The following is a 23,535-nucleotide window of genomic DNA, read 5'->3' on the forward strand; positions in this document are numbered from 1 at the left end:
TTTGGTGTATATGTCTTTATACTTTTTTCCAAATGCAAATATTTTTAAATATGTGTAATATTACTAATACTTTTGTATTCTTTTAATTTTAATGTCATTTTGTAAGCATTTTTTTGTGTTGCCGTAGTCTTTAGAGCTCCAGTTTTTAAAAGCCATTAAGTATTTCACTAGGTCTATATTATTCTTCTGTACATTTAGGTTATTTCTTAATATTCCAGGATAAGTTTCTTGATACTTGATGGTGGTAGGGGTAGAGGAGATGGTAAGATGTATTTCTCCTAAGAGATTGTACCGGGGCATTTTATGAAAAAGTAGTTTGCTGACAGTTTCTGTTTGAAAATGACTTGTAAATAAATAGCTGGCTGATGAGGAGATAGCCTTGCATAGGGCAACTTTACATTTGGATTAAGATAGCTCTCTAATAATCTTTTCTTTTCTATTTTTGAGCTTCATTACCAAAAGGACTTAAGCATGCTGTATTCCATGTTCTTTTACTCTTCATTTCTCTTACTAGTTAGAGATGTCCTGATGATCTGACCCCTGTGATTGAGTTTGAGGAAGAATCTAAAAACTAAACCTGATTTTCCAGTTTAAGGCTTGTAGGTGCCAATACTTGGCATAACCTGAGCAGTCTAGTAGACAAACATCAGCATCTCACTATTTAATACCGTCTCAATGTTGAGATCCAGGGCTTTCTTGGTATCTGTGTCTTAAAGAGGATCATCATAAGACAAGTATAATTTTTCTTGTTTTCCATGTTTGGGTATGTTACATGAAACAACATGAACAATTAGAAGGCAAGTATTAGGGATTGGTATTGAATGAATAGTCCATTGGAAAACAGAAACCAGCTGTGTAGAAACTGGAGCAGATGATTTGACTGGATGATGTAGAAAACCTACTTGGTCAGACTAATTTTTTTTAGGCCTCCTGCAGAGACCCAGGTTGCTTCAGATAAGCAGTCTTATAAAAATCCTTACACCTTTAACCTCCACCCCGAAACATTGTACTAGGCTTCTAGGAAAAAATCTCACATTAAAATTAGACTTTTTCAAAAGAAATTTCAACACATCGTGCTGGGGCCCCTACATACTCACGTGCAAAGAGTGAAGTTGGACCCCTTTCTCTCACCATATTCAAAAATTAATTCAGTGGTTCATATACCTAAATGTAAGAACTAAAAATAAAACTCTTTAAGAATAGAAGTATAAGTCTTCTTGGCCTTGGATTAGGCAAAGCCTTCTTAGATATGATACAAAAAGCACAAGTGACCAAACGGTAAGTAAGGTGAACATCATCAGAATTAAAAATTTATGTTTTAGAGGACACCAGGGAAGTGAAAAGACAATCCATAGAATGCAACGAAGTATTTGCAAATCGTTTATCTGATAAGGGACTGATGTCCAGGATATATACAGAACTCTTACAACTCAATAAAGAGAATCATTTTAAAACCAGTTTTAAAAGAAGATAAAAGATCTGAATAGACATTTCTCCAGAGAAGATATACAAATGGCCATTCAGCACATGAAAAGATGTTTAACACAATTTACTATCAGGGAAATGCAAATCAAAACCACTAGGGTTGCTATAATTAAAACAAAACAAAACAAAACACAGAAAGTAAGAATTGGCAGTGATGTGGAGAAATTGGAAGTGACCCTCATACCTTTCTTGTGGGAATATAAAATGGTGCAAGTGCTTTGAAAAACAGTTTGGTGTTCCTCAAAAGACTGAACATAGAATTGAAATATGACCCAGCAGTTCTGCTTCTAGGTGTATACTGAAGAGAAATGAAAACATGTCCAAACAGAAACTTATATACAAATGGTCATAGCAGTGTTTTCATAATAACCAAAAAGTGGAAACAACCCAAATGTCCATTAACAGATGAATAGCTAAACAAAATGTGATATATACATACAATGCTATATTATTCAGCAATGTAAAGGAATGATGTTCTGTTACATGGTACAACATGGGTGAACTTTGAAGACATGCTATGTTTTAGATCTCCTAAGACCACATATTTTATGATTCCATTTACATGAAATGTCCAGAAAGGGCAAATTCATGGAGACAGAAAGCAGGCAAGTGGTTGCCTAGGACTGGGGAATTTGGAGAAAAATAGGGAATGACTGCTAATTGGTGTGGGATTTCTTTGGGAGATGATGAAATGTTCTTAAAATTATGATGATGGGTGCATAACTCTGAACATACTAAAAAACCATTGAATTGTATACTTTAAATGGGTTAATTATACTGTGCATTATATCTCAGTAGAGGTGTTATATTAAATGTAGGCCTTTAAGCTTATAGTAAATAAGATATAATAATACAAGTAAGATATTATAATGTATTTCCTCAATGCTGAGAATGTACTTTAAAAAATTTTTCAGTGCTTTTTGAAATTACAGTATATATATTTTTAACCATTTATTTATTTTACAATGTATTTTTAAATTGAAGTATAATTGATGTACAGTATTATATGTTACAGATATGCAATATGATTCACAAATTTTTAAAGGTTACACTCCATTTATAGTTATTATAAAATATTGGCTATATTCCCCATTTTGTACAGTACATCCTTGTAGCTTCCTTTATACCTGATAGTTTGTACCTCTTAATCCTCCACCTCTATCTTGTCCCTCCGCCTTCCCTCTCCCCACTGGTAACCACTAGTTTCTTCTCTACATCTGTGAGTCTGTTTCTTTTCTGTTATATTCACTAGTTTGCAGTATTTTAGATTCCACATGTAAGTGATACCGTATTTGTCTTTCTGTCTGACTTATTTCACTTAGCATAATGCCCTCCAAGTCCATCCATGCTGTACACCAGAAACTAATACAACATTTTAAGTCAATTGTACTTCAATTAAACAGCAACCAACCAACCAACCAACTCATTTAAAATATGAGCAGAAGAACTGAACAGACATTTCCAAAAGAGGAAATGCAGATGGCCAACAGGAACATGAAAAGTTGCTCAACATCACTAATATCAGGGAAGTGCAAATCAAAATCACAATGAGATATCATCTTTCACCTGTCAGAATGGCCATCATCAAGAAAAACACAAGTAACAAATGTTGGCAAGGATGTGGAGAAAAGGGACCCCTTGTACACTGTTGGGAATGTAAATTGGTGCAGCCACAATGGAAAACAATATGGAGGTTTCTCAACACCCTAAAAATAGAACCACCATATGGCCCAGCAGTTCCACTCCTGTGCATATATTTGAGAAAAACAAAAGCATTAATTCAGAAAGATACATACACCCTGCTATTAATAGCAACATTATTTATAATCGCCAAGATACGGAAGCATCATAAGTGCACATCAATAGATGAATGGATAAAGTAGATGTAGCATATGTATGCAATGGAATAAAACTCACCCATAAAAAAAGTTATTTTGCCATTTGCGGCCTTTCATTCACTTTTTTTTTCCCCACTTCAAAAACCAGAATTTTATAACTGGCATAAACATTTCCATTGCATCAAAAACAACAAAATACCTAGAAATAAACTTAACTAAGGAGGTTACCTATACTCTGAAAACTAAAACATTGATGAAGGAAATTGAAGATGATACAAAGAAATGGAAAGACATATTGTGTTCCTGGATTGGAAGAATCTAACATTATCAAAATGGCTGTACTACCCGAAGCAACCCATGGATCCAGTGCAACCCCTGTCAAAATACTCATAACATTTTTCATAGAACTAGAAAAAACAATTCCAAAATTTATATGGAACCATAAAAGGCCCCAAATTGCCAAAGCAATCTTTTTTAGGTCTTTTCTCACTTTCGTCTTTTCTCTTTTCTTATGAGAAGTTCCTTCAACATTTGTTGTACAGCTGTTTTAGTGGTGCTGAATTGTTTTAACTTTTGTTTATCTGTGAAGCTTTTGATTTCTCCATGAAATCTGAATGAGAGCCTTTTTGGATAGAGTATTCTTGGATGTAAGTTTTTCCTTTCATCACTTTAAATATATTGTGCCACTCCTTTCTGGCCTGTAGAGTTTCTGCTGAAAAATCAACTGATAACCTTACGGAAGTTCCCTTGTATGTTATTTATTGCTTTTCTCTTTCTAATTTTAATATTTTCTCCTTATCCTTAATTTTTGTCAATTTGATGATTATGTGCCTTGGTGTGTTCTTCTAGGTTGATCCTGTATGGAACTCTCTGTTTCCTGGACTTGGGTGATTGTTTCCTTTCCTAAGTTGGGGGAGTTTTCGGTTATTATCGCTTCAAAAATTTCTCAGGTCCTCTCTCTATTTTTTTGCTTGTTTTTTTTTTTTTTAATGAAGGGGAGCTAATTAGGTTTATTCATTTATTTCTGCTTGGAGGAGGTACTGGGGATTGAACCCAGGATCTCTTGCATGCTGAGCATGCACTCCATCATTTGAGCTATACCCTTCCCCCTCAGGTCCTCTCTCTCTTCTCTTTCTGGGACCCCTATAATGTGAATATTAGTGTGCTTCATGTTGTCCCAGAGTTCTTTTAAACTATCCTCATTTCTTTTCATTCTTTTTTCTGTTCTGCAGTAGTGATTTCCACTAATCTGTCTTCTAGCTCACTGAATCGTTCTTCTGCCTCATTTGGTCTACTCTTGGTTCCTTCTAGTGTGTTATTCATTTCAGTGATTTTATTTGTCAACTCTGGATGTTCTTTATATTTTCCAACTCTTTGCTAAAAATTTCACTCTGTGCGTCCATACTTCTCTTGAGTTCTCTGAACATCTTCGCCGTCATTACTTTAAAATCTTTCTCTGATAAATTGCCTATCTCCTCATCACTTACTTCTTTTGGGATTTTATCTTGCGCCCTGGCCTGGAAGATGTTCTTCTGCTGCCTCATGTTGTCTAGATTTCTATTTGTATTTTTAGGTAGATTAGTTAGGTTTCTTGACCTTGGAAAGATGGCCCTTGTGGGAGACATCCTGTGTTCCAGCAGTACACTCCTCTCTTGTCACCCAAGGGCAAGGGTCCAGCTGGTTCCAGTGTAGAGTCTGGCCTGTGTTTGTAGATTCCTTCCACAGGCTTTGGGATGATGTTTTCTTATTTCTGGTATCTGCCCCCTAGTGGATGAGGCTGGACTAGAGGCTTCTGTAAGTTTCCTGGCAGGAGGAGTCATTGCCTGCCCACTGCTGGGTTAAGCTTGGTCCTGGATCTCTGGTGGGTAGGGCCGTGTCTATAGGCCTTTGTGGCCCAGGAAGTCTGCTGATGGGTGGGGCTGTGTTCCCACCAAGTAGGTTGTTTGGTGTGAGGCTTCCCTATAGGCTGTTGGGTGGGGCTAGGTCTTGGTGCTAATGATCCAGTCAAGATGTCAGCCTCCAGGAAAGCTCATGTAATGAACACTCCCGGAATGTCCGCCACCAGCTTTTATGTCCCCTGAGTGAGCTGTAGCCATCCCGTACCTTCCCAAGAGACTCACCAAAACCAGCAGGCAGGTCTGGCCGAGGTTTCTTGGACCTGGTGCACACAAGATCTGTATACACTTTCCAAGAGAATGAAGTCTCTGTTTCCTCCAGTCCTGTAGGGCTCCTGGAGTTAAGTCCCACTGGCCTTCAAAACCAGATGCCCTGAGGTCTCTTTCTCCTCTCAATGCCGGAACCCCAGGCTGGGGAACCTGATGTGGGGCTTAGAACTTTCACTCCTGTGGGAAGGCCTCTGTGACTTAATTATTCTTCAGCGTGTGGGTCGCCCACCTGGAGGGTATGGGGCCCAATTATATCTTGAGCATACCCCTCCTACCGTCCCGCTGTGGTTCCTTCTTTATGTTTCCATTTGATCTTTTTTGCCAGGTTCCAGTCTTTTTTTGTTTTGTTTTCAATGGTTGTTTAGCACTCAGTTACGGTTTTGTTGTAGTCGCGAGAGAGGCGAGTTTGTTGTCCTACTATTCTGCCATCTTGACCAGGTATAGAATGTGTATTTTAACTGATGTATATATGTTTAATGGACTGGTTTTCCATTTAACTCCCAAAACAGTTAGAATCTGCCATTTGCAACAACGTGGGTGGGCCTAGAGAATATTATGCTTAGGGAAAGACAAGTGCTCTGTTACTGCTTATGTGTAGAACCTAAAAAAGTAAAGCAAGGAATATAACAAAACAAAAACAGACTCACAGATACAGAGAACAAACTGTTGGTTGCCAGTGGGGGTGGGAGTGGAGGAGGAAAATAAGAGGAGGGTTTTAAGAGCACAGGGAAATATAGTATTGTTTTGTAATAATGTTAAATGGAGTATAATCTATAAAAATATTGGATCACTATGTTGTACACCTAAAACTAATGTAATACTGTAAATCAACTATACTTAAACAAGAAAAAAAACGTAGAATCCGAGAAACATACCTCCTAAAGAGTTTGGCAAAATTGTTGCAACTGAAGTTCATCAGTTTTTAGACAAAATTAATTTTTATTGGTGATGTTAGCCCTGGTCCTTCAAAAAATGACTTTAAAAAATGGGGGAGGGTATCTGGTAGAGAACTTAGTGTAGTAAGTGCAATAACAGACTTCCTTAGCTCCAAAGCCAACCCTTGGCTGCTATAGACATACTCTTTTGGGGATTAATATCTTTTTAAGCTCTCATCTATTAACTCCTTAAAGGGCAGTGTATATTCTGACTCTGCTTTTGCAAAGAATTTTTGGTCTTATTACTATTAGCTTTCAAATAGTGTTATATTTGCATACTCCTTTTAAGGATGAAAGACAATTGAGGAAGTCTATATTCTTATTCTTTGAGCTGGTAAAATTCAAAGGTAGGATGCTTAAATGAAAAAAATTCCACTCTCTTCTGATTGTAGCAAAGAAGTGGTTCCAACAATAACTCATGCACTAAGTCAGAGGAAAACCTCTTGGCCTGCAACTACCATTGAGATCTGCCCCACTGGAAAGCATTTTTTTGTCGGTTAGTGGATGCTATTTCCCCTCTGGAAATCAGTTTGCTTGGTGAGAAGGAAACGGTGGTCTAATTTACGTCTCATTTAGTAAAGAAAATAGTGGTGATGTCTTGTATTAGACAGAATTAACTCAGAGGAAGAGTGCTTTATTTTAATGATACACACAGATTAGAATCAGAAAGCTGTCAAGGAACCATGACAGCCACTTTCTCCCATTTCTCTTAGCCAGGGGCTTCAGGGATCATTCGTGGCCTTTTCCTAGTGTCTGCTTCACTCAGTATTTCTAATCTGTCTTTAATACCATCAGTTTCCTCAGAACTTCAGTTTACATATGCCTCTTATTTACTGCTCAATGACCTTTCATTTCAGTTGATTCAGTTTTCCAGTTCTCATTCTGAAAGAATACAGTCTGTTAGTTCAACCTCTCTTCATCGGTCAGGAGGTGCAAATCATCAGATGTTGACTAGGCTACGGGTCCACTGGAATGTGTGCCTGTCCCAAAAGTTGCCAGGTCATGGGCAGTTTAGGGATTGTAGGAGCTGTAGATGAGGTAATCATCTTCTCTTTGTTTACTTTCACTATATCCCTCTACTATAGGGGATTTAGACTTTGTAAGGACAGAGACGTCATCTGTCTTGATCACAGCTCTATCTCCTTTGCCTAAAACAACATCTAAAATGTGGTTGGGTATTCAAGAAATAATAATGTGACCATGATTTCAGTTGTCCTGACCTTTAGAAGGATTTGCTAATGCTGAGTGCCTGTGGTGATAATGCCTACCAGCTTTCCACAAATTAGGATACTGTATATAACCCTGTATCATAAGTGCTTAGTGAATATTTTTGTAATGAATGAAAGAAAACAGCTTTTCCATTTCTTTAAAAAATATGCAGACACCATACCACCTCCTTGGAAGCAGTCCTCTTTTTCCATGCAGATCACTTTGGTTTGTACACTTTCTCACTAAATATATCATTTGTCACTATCATTGGTGGGATGCTGGCTTTTCCCCCTTCTCTATATGTGTATAGTTGTTACCCTTTATGGTTCAGCAACTGCATTAATGCTAATCTTTGGGGTTTTGTTTGGTTGGTTGGTTTGGGGGATTTTGGTCAAGATTCATTGAATATCAGAGTTAGAACATGCATGGGGCTGTACACCAAAAATTGACACAACATTGTAAATTGACTGTAACTCAATTTTTAAAAAAATACATTGAGACCATTTATTCCAAATCCTCCATTTTATGGCCTTAAGTTTCAGTCTGACAAAATTCAGAAAAAACATTCCCAGTAGGAGACTGCAGCTGGGGAGGGGGTGGTGCCAGCAGCAGCTTGTAAGACTATAAGGAAAAAAATCAGAAGAGCTGACTCTTATTTCCTACTGGAGAAAAGGATACAGCTTTTGGTGACAAGCTGCATTCTTTAGCAGTGACTTTATTTTTCCTTCACCACAAACCAGACTTGTACTATTTCCAGCCTCAGCACATTATTTAGGCACTTCCCCACTGCATTGTTTTGTTTAGTTTCTGAAATTGTATCATATTCCCTAAACTGGCTCCAACTTTTAATGCACTACCTTTCACATAGGCATGTTTACACTTTGATCTGTTTTTGTGTTTCTTGACCTGTAAACTCCCTGAGATTAGGACCCTATTATATTTTTCACAACATTCGTCAATTTATATGTGCTTCATTATTAACAAACAACTGGAATGCTTCAGAGATTTTTTTCATCAGAAGGTCAGATCTTTGGTTTTTTGTGTGACTGCCTGTCTTTTCCCTTTGCTCTGCTTCAGCATATTTTGTAATCCTTTGTTCCTTTTCTATTCTGCCCCCTTCTATGATGCTGCATTTCTTTTCCTAACACATATTTTAATTTTAAATTATTCCTTTTCTTTAAGGCAAATGCTTTTCCTTGGATTCTCTTGGGGTTTTTTTGTTGTGTGGGTTTTGTTTTGTTTTTGCAAGAAGACTTCTGTAGAGAATTAAAGAAAGCATTAAGGAGGAAAAAATATTTAAATTTATTTGAAATATATTTGCTTCTCTTACTGTGAATTGTCTCTTTCTCAAAATTTAAACTTGCAAGGCAAGTACATGTATGTCTCCTATTAACATTGAGGAAATGGTTGTTAGAGAAGATTATAAGACATTTTAAGTAGATGATGGGGATAAAGGGAAGGGAAGAGGTCAGAGGAATCAGGAAAGAAGAGATACCTACCTTGGATGACTAGTGATCTGAGTTTGAGAAGGATTGTGGACGTATAAAGAGATAATTAGTTTGCTTTTGGGCATAATATAGTCACTGTGGGGTAGAATGGTAGGTAGAAATTTCAAAGAGTCAACAAGCTGGATTATTACTTGGAGAAGGAATGTTGGTTGTACTTTATATCAGGTCTTCTTTTTTTTGGTTTTATTGTGGCTTAATCCAAATCATTAGCAATTTCTCGTAGCATATTTACAAAATCCTGATATGAACATGTGACATGGATTATGAAAACATGAGTGCTTTGATTTAAATCATTCAGTTATCTAGTCAAGTTTATTGAGTCCCTACTATGTGAAAGATACTGCGCTAGAGAAATAGTATGTATTGGTGAGCAAAACCGACATAATCCCTACCCTTATCAAGCTTTCAGTCTAGTGATGAAGGAATACATTAACCAAATAATCGTACAGATAATCACACCTCTTTAGCCCAAGCACGAAATACTTCATGAATTATATTCATATACACATAGATGAGAGCAGCCAATTGAACCACCCTTAAAGTTGCCAGCGTTTAGCAATTTAGTACTTGGTAATTTAGATTTTCATAAACTGATTCATAGTATCCCTTTTTGTACTAAGTACCCTTGTATATTAGAAATAATTATTTTATAAACATTATTTTCCATAAGTATTCAGAAATCATATTTGTGTTCACTTTTATGAGGGGGAATAGTGTAGGCAGGTACCATTATTATCAGTCATTCTTAATGAATATACTTAGCAAAGCAAAAACAACTCTATAATCCCAGTATTAGAGTGTACACTAACTCTAATAAGTGGCGATTGATTAAGGATTCCAGGAAATGTAAAGAAACACTGAAATGAAAAGAAACAGTGGAGTAAGTTAATGAGTGACTATTTTTAGCTAATAGTAGGTAACCTTTTTAGTAGGCTGTTTATCTATCCATTCAGTGAGAAGCAAAAACAGGCACAGTTCTTATCATGGATCTTACAGTCTGCTGGGAAAGACAAACATTTAAATTATAACTAAATATAAAATTACAACTATAACAAATGCTGTGAAGGAAAGTTACTTGGTGTATAAGAGCCTATAATAGAGGATAATAGAGAAGATTTCTGAGAAAGTTGAAGTTGAACTGAGCTCTGAAAGAAGAAAAAGGAGGTATTTAAGCAGAGTAGTGATGGAGGAGAGTGTTTCAAGCAAAGAATACAGCAAGTGTTATGACTTCATGTGGGAGAGACCATACTTCTGTAAAGGCCAGTGGGTCTAGAAAGCAGTGAGTTGTTAGATGAGGAACAAGAAGGTGCGTAGAGAGGGAGATAGAGAGGTAACCAGACTATGCAGGGCTTTGGAGGTCTTACTACAGACTTTGACCTCCATTCTAAAAGCAATGGGAAGCTACTGAACTGGTTTTAAGGTGTGTTGAGGAGGACATAAGGTTGTATTTGTTTTGGAAGGATTGCTATCACTTCTGTGTAAAGAACAAACTGAGATTTTGCTAGCTAATATTATACACCAAAAAAAGAAATTGAAACTTAGACTGGAGTATTGGCAATAGACATGTAGAGAAACAAACAGATTCTGTCAACATTTCAGTAGAAAATAAGTTCATTAGAATTTGGTTATGTTGTTAAATATGGAAGGTAGGGGGAGAGGTGCCAAGAGGTCTCTGTCTCACACAACTAGAAAAGTGATCTTGTTATTTACTGAGATAGGGAAGTTGAAGATCAGATTTTGGAGGTGAGTTCATTTTTAGACAAGTTGAATTTGAGGTACTTTGGGGGAACTTTGATTTAGGACTGTCCAAGTAGAGCCTGGAGTTTAAAAGCAAGATCTAGACTGGATCATTGATTTATGAATCATTTATATTAGGTAATAGTTTTAGCTGACAGCATGGACATAGTTATTGGCAGAGAGTAGAGGGCAGGAGAAAAGACCAAGACAGTAACAGTCACATTTGTGACTCTAAAAACAGCCATGTTCTGAGATTCTGGGGGATTAGGACTTCAACATAAAAATTTGGGGGGGCATAGTTCAGCACTAACAGCAATTAGTTCAGCAGTAACATCTCTTTCTCAAGTGTTTTTCTCTATGCTAAATAATAAATGGTCAAAATATTCCTTTATATTTTGAAAAAGGAGTAAGACCCAAGTACTGTGTGACTGCCATTGTCAGAACACACCTTTTTTTTTTTTTTACAAAGAAACATTTTTTTAAAACTGAAGTATAGTTGACTTACAATGTTGTGTTAGTTTCTCATGCACAGCTAAGTGATTCAGATATATATATATATAGATATATATATATATATATTCTTTTTCATATTCTTTTTCATTATAGGTTATTACAAGATACTGAATATAGTCCCCTGAGCTATATAGTAGGACCTTGTTTATCTATCTTGTTTATAGTAGTTTGTATCTAATCCTAATTTATCCCTTCTTCCCCTTCCTCCTTTGGTAGCCATAAAATTGTTTTCTGTCTGTGAGTCTCTTTCTTTTTTGTGAATATGTTCATTTGTATCATTTTTTTTTAGATTCCACATATAAGTGGTATCATGTGATACTTGTCTTTCTCTGTCTCATTTACTTCACTTAGTATGATAATCTCTAGGTTCATCCATGTTGCTGCAAGTGGAATCATTTCATCCTTTTTATGGCTGAGTGATATTCCATTGTCTATATACCACATCTATCCATTCATCTGCTGATGGGCAGATGTTTAGGTTGCTTCCGTGTCTTGGCTATTTTAAGTAGTGCTGCTGTGAACATTGAGTGCAGATATCTTTTCAGATTAGTTTTCTCCGGATATATACTCAGGAGTAGGATTATATGGTGACTGGGTCATATGACAACTCTATTTTTAGTTTTTTAAGGAAACTCCATACTGTTTTCCATAGTGGCTACACCAATGTACATTCCCACCAACAATGTAGGAGGATTCCCTTTTCTCCACACCCTCCAGGGGAGCATTTCTAATGAACATCACCAAATAAACTATTTGAAAACAAAGGAGTCAGTGCAGGCACTGTCCATCTTAACATTTTCTAGACTGTAATGTTCTTTGAGTCCATTGGAGGACTTATAGGTCTTAGCATATAATTGTAATCACAGCTATCATTTATTATTGGAAAATAATACTGATCAAAATTGGTAAAGGAAAAAGATACATAGATCCATAGAAAAAAGGCACAGGCTTCCAACAGTTAGTTCTCTCCTAGTAGAGTCACACAGAATGTGCTTAATTCTCCAGCATTGAATTATGCCAACATGTGTGAAGTGTTGTCTGCTAGGGAAGCCCAGGATACTGAGTAGGCACCACTGCTTAGCATATACATTACAGACTCCCAGAGGGAAAGCATGAATCATATTGTTCACACGAAGAGTTTAGGCACAGGGAGCCATCAGTTAGGGAATGTTGAACTGTCCTGGAATCCAAATCTTTTAAAAATTGCTATTTTTTATACCCTTGTCTAATCTTCTATTCATTGTTTCCTACCTGACATTAGAAACAAGATGCCGTTTTTGCCACCTAGAATTACATTGGATCTCTAGTTACTAAACAATAACTCAAACTTCAGGTCATTTAAAAATTTTTTTTGGGGGGAGTGGTAATTAGGTTTATTTATTTTTTAATGGAGTACTGGGGATTGAACCCAGTACCTCATGCATGCTAGGCATGCACTCTACCACTGAGCTACACCCTCCCCACTTTAGGTCATTGTTAACAAGTATGATGGGAATTAAAATTGAGTGTGTGTGGTAAGAAGGGTGAGGCCACATCCATCTTTAAAATATCAGGAGTTCTTAGTCATTTCCTTCCCTATAGAGGTTTTCTGGAAAGTTGCATGTAAACTGAAATTAGAATGATGAATCATTTTAAATATCTAAATGATACTTAGACTGTTCCCTTGATTTAACAACTACCAAAAAAAAAAATACATCCCTAATATGAATAAAAGGTCTGAAGCGCATAGAAGTTAAATAACTTGGTCAAAGTCTTATGATTACTAAGTGGCAGAGCAAGGACAGTCTTTTTGACTCTCAACTATGAAATTTTTCTGCATTGAAAGTTTGCCCACTTAGGTATAAAACCTTGAAGAGGTGAGTATCTAAACCAGAGATGCAGTAGCCATGTTTATGATCATTAGTAACTGAAGGGTCATGTAACTTTTATGTGCACTATAAAGCCTGGTTAACAAAGTTAATTTTTTTAGTGCATAAAATAGGGCTTTGATAATATACATGTTACTTATAGAAGATTCTCTGAGTTTGACCTACACACTGAAAATTTTTGTACCTATACAAACTTGTTTAAAAGGAAATATTCATTACAAAAAAACTTAATAAACCAAAAAAAAAAAATGCCTATGGGCACAGTGCTGCAGATATACAGGGCTGAAAGAAAGCTTTCAAGCTGTGCTAGAGAAATGAAGTCAGTTTTGTGCTTCCTTTGCTCTGTGAAAGCCAGAAGAATTGAGTCTTGATGACTGCACTTGTTAACTGAAGTTTCACTGTATTCTGTATAATCTTCCTAATTCTCTAATAGGTATACACCTATGTAATTAAGATGAAGAGGGCAGAGTCTCTCAATATTGGGTGGCAGGAAGGAGGATTGGGGAAAGCTTCATTTACACCAGTAACTCGCTAGACAGGGTATAATTTGGAACAGTGGACCTGCGGGGAGAAGTAGAGGAAATATCAAGAATAAAGGCAGTAAGATGGGCAAGCATGAAACTTAGAGGAAACAGCTAAATGGGCTGCAATAATAGATATAGCTCTTTAAATATAACATTAATAGTTATAATAGCTACCATTTATTGAGTTTCTACCATTCCAAGGTTCACCATCTTCCTCATTTAAGTCTTATAGCAGTTTTATAATACAGAGTAATCCATATAAATCACATCACTTCAATATGGTCACTCTGTTAAGTGACAGAAAAGTAACTTAACCCTAAGGTTAGCTGGATGTACGAATCATACTTACTAATAAAATGATGTCTCCTTTGCATGTAATATGAACTAAATAAATAAATTTGGATGAAGAATACAGTTCTGATAAGCATTCACATACTTGGTTATTATTTCCTAAATGATGAACTAGACATATGAAAGTAACCATTAATGATTTAATGTGGAAATTCATAAAACATGAAACTTTGAACAACTGGCATTTTACTTGTACCAGAGAATATAAATCTTAATTATTTGATAAAGGATTTACTGGGTTTTGAGATTTTTAATTATAGATTTGTTTTGAATCTCAGAGAAAAGGAATACTTAAAGTTGTTGAATTGCCTTTGACAAGAAACTCAGTAACTACTGTCAGAAAAGGGGTTTATAAGAATTAAGACTAATTTAAAAAAACATAATGTTATCTTTTAAACAGACATTGTAGTGAAGTGTCTTTCTCCTTGAATTAAATATTTCAGTATTTGAGCCTTATTTATATGTATTTGAGACTTTCCCCTAAAATTTCTCTTTGAAAAGGATATTTATACTTGAGCCCATATAAAGTCTGTCACTCTGGGTGCTATTTTATTTTGAGCCACAGAAGCTATTGGCTCAGAACAGCCTCAGTTGATGCTAGTTCTCAATGTTAATGGAGGTTATTTCACAAAATAATTTTTAAAGCTTAACACAACTTTGGCAATTATTCCTGGAGACATGATCTCATAATTGCAAATGTTGGCTGTCGTTGTAAGCAAGTGCTTTAATTGTAGAGATCATGAGTGATCCTACAGGATGAATGGAAATAGCACTTTCTAATGTAATGTTAATAGGTAGTTGTGGCTTTAAATAAGATTTCCCATGAAAACTTCATACATGGATTGAAGGTGTTAATGTCTCAGTTTATTCAGTAGAGATGTTCTCTGAAACACTATATTAGGTGGCTCAAAAATGGATCTAGCCACAATGAAACCATTAGGTCAGAGATGCGCTATCATACTTCACTGAGGTCTCTTCTCAGATGTCTCATCAAAGAGGTTTTCTCTGAGTATCTTATCTTAAGCAGCATCCTTCATCACTGTAGGAACTTTGTTTTGTTTACTCTTCACTCCCCATCAGCTGGCACATAATAATTCAAGTATCTGTTGAAAGAATGTATAAAGAGTGTGAATAAAATTATTTCATAAATGTGAGTAGGAAAAAAAAGCAATACAATTGACCCTTGAATAACATGGGTTTGAACTGCCTGGGTCCACTCATACAGACTTTTTCAACAAATATGTACTACAGTGCTATATGAACCATGGTTGGTTGAATCTTCAAATGTGGAACTGGGAATACAGAGGGCTAATTGTAGTAATAGGTGGGTTTTCCATTGTGGGGGTCAGCACCCATAACTTCTACATTATTCAGAGGTCAAGAGTCTAAATTGCTTTATTTTATATAGTAATTTATACAAGTAAGTAAATGTTATGAGTAGATATTTGGCTATTTAATTTATATTCCTAAAAGCTTGTGTATTCCATTTAGAAGGAAGGTGGCCTCTATTTGGCTCAGTCAGTTATCATGTCCAAATATGTATCCAAAAGCCTAAAAGAAATTGTATGGAAGTTTATTGCAACAATGTCCAGTCTTTCCAAATAAATAATAAATTAAGTTTAAAGTTGTCGTCTACATAAAAGAAAAGTTTGCAAATGAGAAGAGTCTGTAATGGCCAGTTCTAATGTAAATAATGATATACTGAGGCCACAGAACTCCATTGAGACCTACAGAACAGTGAATGAAGTCTGTTTGGTTAATTAATTAGTTACATTCATTTATCTATTTGTGTGTCCGCAATGAATATATCTGGGTTATATGGTTTTCCTGTAGAAATACTTCAGGTAATATTCCATGCCAGTTTTCCAGTAAAGTTTATGTCCTTTAAAGATAAGTCAGATATGCTAAAATTTAGGCAAGGTAAAACAATCTCATGCTGTTGCACACTTGCCCAGTCTGCCTCTCCCTAAGGCCCCCTCCCCTAGCCAAAAAAAGAAGAAACAGAGGAAAACATAACCCCAGAAAACAGATTTTTTAAAAATAATTCTTTTCTCCATTTTTTAAAATTTAGGAACAAGTTCCAGTTCCGGTCTATCATCCAACACCTAGCCAGACTCGCCTAGCAACTCAGCTGACTGAAGAGGAACAAATTAGGATAGCTCAAAGAATAGGCCTTATACAGCATCTGCCTAAAGGAGTTTATGACCCTGGAAGAGATGGATCAGAAAAAAAGATCCGGGAGTAAGTTTCAGTTAATTTACACACATTTCAAAAGTCTATCTTCAGAGATTTGTTTTTGAAAAATATTTTTCTGCATTTTGGAAGTTAGATATTTAATTTTTCATGCAAGAAAATGTTCAGATGGAGCAATTGAGGAAATTTTTCATATAAAAATAGCTAACAAATAAATGATGGTGTGAATTCTGATCATTTTATATCTTGCCTATGTCCACTTGGATGATAGTTAATGTCAATTAAAAATGATTCACCTGTTTAAGTATGAACTAGTACCTAGTGTCAAGGATGTTTAGATCTAAACCCTTTGAGACAGTTGATTCTTAGGATCAATTGCAAAATATGTACCCCACTCCAACCCTTCGAGCTTTATGCACAAAGATATTCACCATAGTTTTATATAGTGAAAAACAATAATAGAGGAAGAGTTAAGTAAATTAAAATATAAGAATACTTTGGTAGTTATGCAGCTATTAAAATTGTTGCTAAAGGTTTTAGTGATACGAGGAAAATATATATCCGTTTCTTAGTTTTTGTCTTCAGTGTTCATTTATTGCATGAGAATCCCTAATGAGGAGAGAACCATTCTCCTTTTAGGTTGAGAATGGCCTTTACCAACACAGGCATAATCTGATTTACTATATCATTGTTTAGTTGTTTGAGCCATAGCACCATTTAGTGTTAGTACTTAAGATCATAACCTATGTAGAATATTGACTTCTGGAACACTGCAGAATTGGGTTGCTTCTTGAGCCTGTAGGAGAGAGCAGTGAATTTGAAACTGGAGTTAATGAAGAGACCTTTAGCCTACAGCAGCCTAGGAAGTAGGCTGAAATTAGTAGCTCTGTTTTAACATGTAGTTATTAAAGTGAAAACTGTCTTACTTCTGGGCTCACACTAAAAATTCAGTTCAAGTAAACAAAATTAATCTGATGATTTCCTTTAATTGCCTACTATAACGTAGCTATTTTACAAGCACAGTTCTAGCAATGGACTTTATCACCACGTGGTCCCTTTTTCTTTGCCCTGTTGAATGCTCGCAACGTTTTCAAATTCCCAGGTGATTGAAATGAGAGATTTTGGATGGATTAACACTTACTAGGAAAGAATTCAGTCTGCATCCTTAGGTGGTAGGATGACAGGCAAGCCATTTCCATCCGTTCATATTGACAGTGTCTTTGTAATAGGGATTTTAAGGAGTATTCGAGGTAGCTGACTTCTCTAAAACTGCTTTCTGATTTCTCTCCCTCACTCTCAACAGGTGTGTGATCTGTATGATGGACTTTGTTTATGGGGACCCAATTCGATTTCTGCCGTGCATGCACATCTATCACCTGGACTGTATAGATGACTGGTTGATGAGATCCTTCACGTGCCCCTCCTGCATGGAGCCAGTTGATGCAGCACTGCTTTCATCCTATGAGACTAATTGAGCCAGGGTCTCTTACCTGACTTCAAGTGAACCATCATTTTTGGTGGTTTTGATCTTTTGTCACTGAGCCCAAAGAGCCAGGGATTAGGAATTAAGATCATGCACAAAAGTTTCCTAAAAATTCCTGAATGGCTGCAGATGTTGGGGGAAAGTACGTGATATTTTAGAAACTTAGGGGGAAAGTAGAATGGTATTTTTATGTAAAGCCTTGACCCAGTGTTTAAAATATAATTGTATTTAGATCTTGTTGTTGCTCCAGTACATAGGAATTGTGTAGTGTTACAGCAGCTGTATATGTTTAAATTGTGCGTATTGAAGATTAGGAAAAAGGTAGTGGTTGTTTTTCCTAAATGAAATAACTTTCTTCTTCCCCCAACCCAAATTCTTTTCTGAAGTTGCTGGCATTTGGGTCAAGGTTTTATTAAAAGCTACATTTTATAACACTGGCACAAAAAAGTAGTTTTAAGCTTGTTTGCACAGTTCTTTTTTTCCATTGGAAATGGAATTCATTGCCTTAGGTCTTTTTAAATAGTGTATTATTATCGTTGGGGCTGGCTCTATGCTTGAAAACCAGTTTATTTATAACCTGTTATAAGTGCTATATCTGTTTGCAGTTAGGAAATGCAGAATTCAAAGTGATCTCCTAGCTTGTAAGCAAACTGAGATGCACTATCCCTTTTCTATAAAAATAGAGTTAGTCTCAAGAAACCAACTCTAGTAAAGTGGGGTTTAATATTACCCTTTCCTATGTATTTTATCTAATTATTTTGGTTGTTAATATGGTGATAATTAAAAGTCAAGGTAAATTTTAAATATTAAGATTTCTGATTTTTTGAGCTTGAATTATGCCACCATGCTTTATGTAAAATGAAAGTGGCACCATGGTGAAAGTGAGAAAAGTTTCTCAGTTGTAATAGTTTTGATTTATTCTTTCCTGTGACCTCCTTCTCTGTTGTCTTGAACCATAGCAAAAGGATACTGCATCTCTTACTGTAGTGCTGAGGTTATTGAAGTTATATAAAACACATCTCAGTCTATGTTTCTTGGGAGGAAGGTCCTGCTAGCTGACTGACAGTTTTAAGCAGGGAGAATTAAGATAAATGTGTTTCATGTTTTGCACACAAATGCAAAATTTGTATAACCACATGACTTCATAGTTGTGATCTCAGAAAAGAAAGAATTTCTCCTTTGTCTTTTTCTTGCAATTCATGTAAGAACACTCTGAATCTCTAAGCTTCTGAAGTGTTAGAGGTAGAGGTGGTCTAGTAAAGATGTAGTTGTAATGTTTTATCCATTTAGCATGTGTTTATTTTTCCTTATGTACTCCAAGGTGACATATTTGTTTAGCTCAGTGATATTACAGCTTAAGAAATCATTTATTAGCTAAAGGAGATGCAATCTCAACCTAACAAATCAGAAAAGTTTCTTATTATTTTATATTGCGTTGAAAATTTGACTCTAACACTTTTCTACATACAAAACACAAAACTCTTGAAGGGTTCTTCATAATTGCATTATAGAGGAATTTACTATGTCATAAGCACTTCTTAAAGATTTGATGTTCAACTGTAGTAGTATCCAGGTTGGTTAATTTTCTTATGAGCCCCATGATGAGTTTGAGAAATTGAAAAAATTAGATTATCAGGTTCTGTTAAATTGTTACATGTATCTTGCTCAAGTTTTTGTTCATTAATTTATATCCACCCAATTACATAAAGCAAATTTGGAGGAAACACCTGAAGTTGTGCAATATTTTCAGCGATACTACTTTTTTTATCTTTGTGTTTTCTACTTAAACATGATGTCTGTCAGCCAGTATTATAGTCAGACTTTCTTTTTTTCTAGATTGTTAAAATTGGTAAATGAAATTTTTTTCCTAAATCATCTTCTATGTTTCTGTTAGTCTTTCTTTATTACAAGCCTTCTTTTATAGAAGTTTGGCAGTAATAATGAAGGAACCAGGATTGAGCTGAATGGCTTTTTTTTTTTTTTTAAGGTACTTTGTATTCTTTCATTTTGATCTCCACATACCATATTAAGAACCATCAATTTTGACTTTTACTGAATTAAATAAAGTTATAATACAGTTGTAAAGGACTAAAGTTAGAGTTGATTACATAAGAATATTCCCCAACTTATCTAATGCTTTCTTTAAAACACATGTGTATAAATTTAATTAATTGCTTTAAAATTTCTAGCTATGTATACTTTTGGGGAAGTATTTTTTGTGGCTTGGCATTTAATACCATCTAATCATAAATTTAGAAGTTTGATAGCTTCAGATTTTCCAAAGCCAAGTAATAGGCACAACATATTTCGATGTGTTTGGTCTTGGCAGTAATATCTGGTTCGAAATATCTGAAAAGCCTGACTAAGAAAAAAATAATAGAATCTTACTCACTTAAATGTAAACCCAACAAGTTGAAATACTTTCAGATACTTGTAGTTTGGTCAACACAAACTTTAAAAATTTAAAAATGAGTATTCTTTATAGGGCATCTCTTAAACCAGGTATTAGAAGACTTCTCCCACTACTTTCAATGTCTGTGTGATATAAAACAAAGTACTGTGAGCATCGAGGTAACAAATTCTCTGTGTACAAAGCTCCTTCTTAAGGAAGCATGCATTGTTAAAAAGGAATAACAATAAACGAGTCAAAAGTCGAGCTGCCTATGGTCCTGAGACTGAAAACGGCAAATAGGAAAGAAGGTAAGTTTCTTTGGCATAATTCAGAAATGCAGGCAGTTGGTGGCCATGTTTGTTTATTACAAAGACATTGGCTAGCAGTCAGTTTCTGAGAGTCAACTGATGACACTTGCATGTAAGTGCATCATAGCTAATGTAATAACCCCAACTAATTTTTTAAGCCTTTGAAATTGGTGGACATGAGAAAAGTTGGAGTTTTGGTTAATATCTCCTGAAGTAATATTAAATTTACTCACCTGAATTTAAAGATCAACTACTCTTTTCCTGGGTAGGGAGAACGCCAGAGAAGATAGTTTGTAACCCCTCCTTCTGTACCTTATGTAGCCTCCCTGCTCTAGTCTTATACTCAGTGAGACTTCCCTAGGACACAGGCCTGGTTCAGGATGTTCCCATCATGTGAGGCATGGGTATGAGGGCCATCAGAGTCCTATGCAGCCTTCTCCTGACTGCAGTATATTATTCCTTTAGGGGGCACAGCTGAATTCCTTCTGTTTCTTCCCCCTGGTTCCTGTTTCTTAAGTATTTTGCCATCATTAAATTAAAAAGTATAGAGTAAAAATGTTCAACTACAAAATTTCCATGGTTGCATTGAGTATCATTATCTTTTTTTAAAGGACACTTTAAGAGATACTTTCTTTTACATTTTAGTTTCTTGAGAAAAGGCCCTGTCCACTGGAAGATTTATTCATCTTTGGAAGCTTTCCACAGGAAGTTTGTTTTTCTCTGCATATGAATGAAGCAGCAGTATCAATAAGGTACAGATTTTAGGCATCTAAAACTGATTGTGATCAAAAGATGACCAGCACCTATTTGCTTTGAACACCTATAATATCAGTGCTTATGGACTAGATTTTTTTGGTGCTGAGAAAAGGAAATTGAAAAAAGTAACTGAGGGTTTTTACCTCAAGTGTCTGGTTATAATGGTGAACTCTGAATGCTTATGAGACAGTTTGGTTGCCTTAGCAAGTGAGGGGCCCAGCTTTTCTCGGGGGGCCACATTGTAGTTAATCTAGTCATTTAGGATCCAAAAGCAAGTCCTTAAGCATTGTGTGAATGGGGAAGCCTGGACTATGCTATCAGAAAGACAATGAGGTTGACTTCCAGCACTGTCCATACCCAAGGTTTGGGAATAACTTCTACCAATTCCAGAATCAGAGCTAGTTCTTCAGCTTTGAAGTAGTGCAAAATAATGATCCTCTCTCCACGAGGGTAGCTGAACTTAGCCCACAGACAGTTAATAGCTACAGGGTATAGGACAGGAAGTTGTTTTTCACAAACCATTTATCCTCATGGCCCTTAATAATCACTGTTGTTTTAATATGAGGAAGAAGAATAACCATTCTTCTTAGTAGTGAGACAGGTGCTAATGGGGCATTTTCATGTTGGTCTTTACTACAAGTATTGTTTATGGGTATGGATTTTGATAAACTGGATTTCTGATTTCTCGTGAGGGTAAAAAATGTGAAATTCCAACTCATATTGACTCTTTGAGCCTGATTATTATTATCACTTAGCTTTTTGAAATATTTTCCTCCCTAAGTCTGGTCAAGGGAAGATGAGGTATTTTTATCAGCTCACAAAGCAGAAGCAATTACTGCTTTTCGCTTTTGGCATGCATGGCACTAGCCTCCCAGCTTCCATGTTTAACCCTATATAAAACAGTCTTCACACAACCTATAAAATTTTGAGTAAATTGGATGGTATCATCCCCCTCCTTAGAACTTTAATTGCTTCCCCTTGTGCAGGGAATAAAATCCAAACTCTTTACTGGAGATAGGCTTTCTGCCTCTTTCCTTTTATAGTACTCAACTTGTTAGCCTCGGAGACATGCTTTTTGTGCTTTCAAAAATGCCTCAAGCCTCTCAGTCCAGGCCTGCGCTCCTACATCTGTTCAGGCTTCACTTCCCATCTCTGGAGTAGCTGACTGGAGCCCTACCTCTCTAACTGGATACTAGATCATACCTTTTCCTCCAACATCCCAATGATTTTATGAGCAAATACTGTTGCTTAAGGATTGCCTTTTTTCTTTTGGCTTTGTCCAAGTTGGACCCTGTCCTCATGATACCAAGTGCAACAGGGGAACCATGCCACATAGACATGTGCTTCAAGCCAAGGATTTCTAGTGTTGGAGTTATTAGCCAGTACCTTTTCCATCCTTAACAGTGGTCCAAGAGTCAATACAAGTCGGAGCTGACTTTAAATTGATCGTTTTAAAGCTTGACTGTCAGTTGAGCGAAGCATGAGCTTTAGGGTTCTGCTGCCTGGCTTCAGATCTTCCTGCTGCATAATCGCTGTGTGATCTTAAGCAAGTTATTTATTTAACCTGTCTCAATTTTCTCATCTGTAAAATGGCAGTAATAGCCCTACTTAATAGGGTGGTTATGAGGATTAGATACATGCAAGGCACTGTTAAGTAGTCAGCACTTATTAGCTAGTATTCTACCCAGAGCATTTGGTGTCTGGTGTTGTAAAGTCTTAATGATGTGAAGAAAAAACCATCCAATCCAGTTATTTGTGAGATGTTAGTTATGTATCTGATTAAACTTGAATGTCAACTTTTAGAAGTCCATAGTAATCTTCTGTAATTGTATGTCTTCCCCAAGTAAGGGCTTTATTATACAGTAGAAGTAACTCAGAGTGCTCACTTAGAAATGGATTTTTCAAGCTCCTAAATGAGGCTCCTTGTTTATAGACTTACCCTGTTGGGCAGTAATGAACTTTGCACCAGATTTCCACAGTGCTGTGCTAACCCAAGCAGAAAGGCACTCTCCAGCCTTGGAAAGTAGCATCTAAGGGCGGGGATGAGAAGTTCCCATTTGCTGCTTGGTTTTTGGAATTCAGGCACCTTTCATTTATTACTGAATATGTGTGATGGTGCTAAAGACAAAAGAAAACTGTTGAAAAGGCACACTGCTGGGCATTAAATTTGAAGCGAACAAGATTGTTGTCCACTCCCCATCATCTTAGAAGAAATAAACTTGGGAGCAACTCCAGAGAGTATCTTTGGGTTTTTTTCCCTATTGAATGAT

At 36.2% G+C, this 23,535-nt stretch overlaps 1 protein-coding gene across 1 annotated transcript in view; it reads left to right on the plus strand.

The window, feature by feature from the left end:
• The window catches only part of RNF11 (ring finger protein 11), a 35,220-nt gene extending 14,757 nt beyond the window's left edge, over positions 1-20,463 (plus strand). Inside the window, exons 2-3 of the mRNA XM_006180235.2 lie at positions 16,205-16,374; positions 17,630-20,463. Of these exons, the coding sequence (XP_006180297.1) occupies positions 16,205-16,374; positions 17,630-17,801 (342 nt within the window). The 3' untranslated portion in view covers positions 17,802-20,463. The remainder of the gene's footprint in view (positions 1-16,204; positions 16,375-17,629) is intronic.
• The last annotated feature ends 3,072 nt before the right edge of the window (positions 20,464-23,535 follow it).

The sequence above is a fragment of the Camelus ferus genome, chromosome 13, assembly GCF_009834535.1.
Source record: "Camelus ferus isolate YT-003-E chromosome 13, BCGSAC_Cfer_1.0, whole genome shotgun sequence".
Classification (NCBI taxonomy): Eukaryota; Metazoa; Chordata; class Mammalia; order Artiodactyla; family Camelidae; genus Camelus; species Camelus ferus.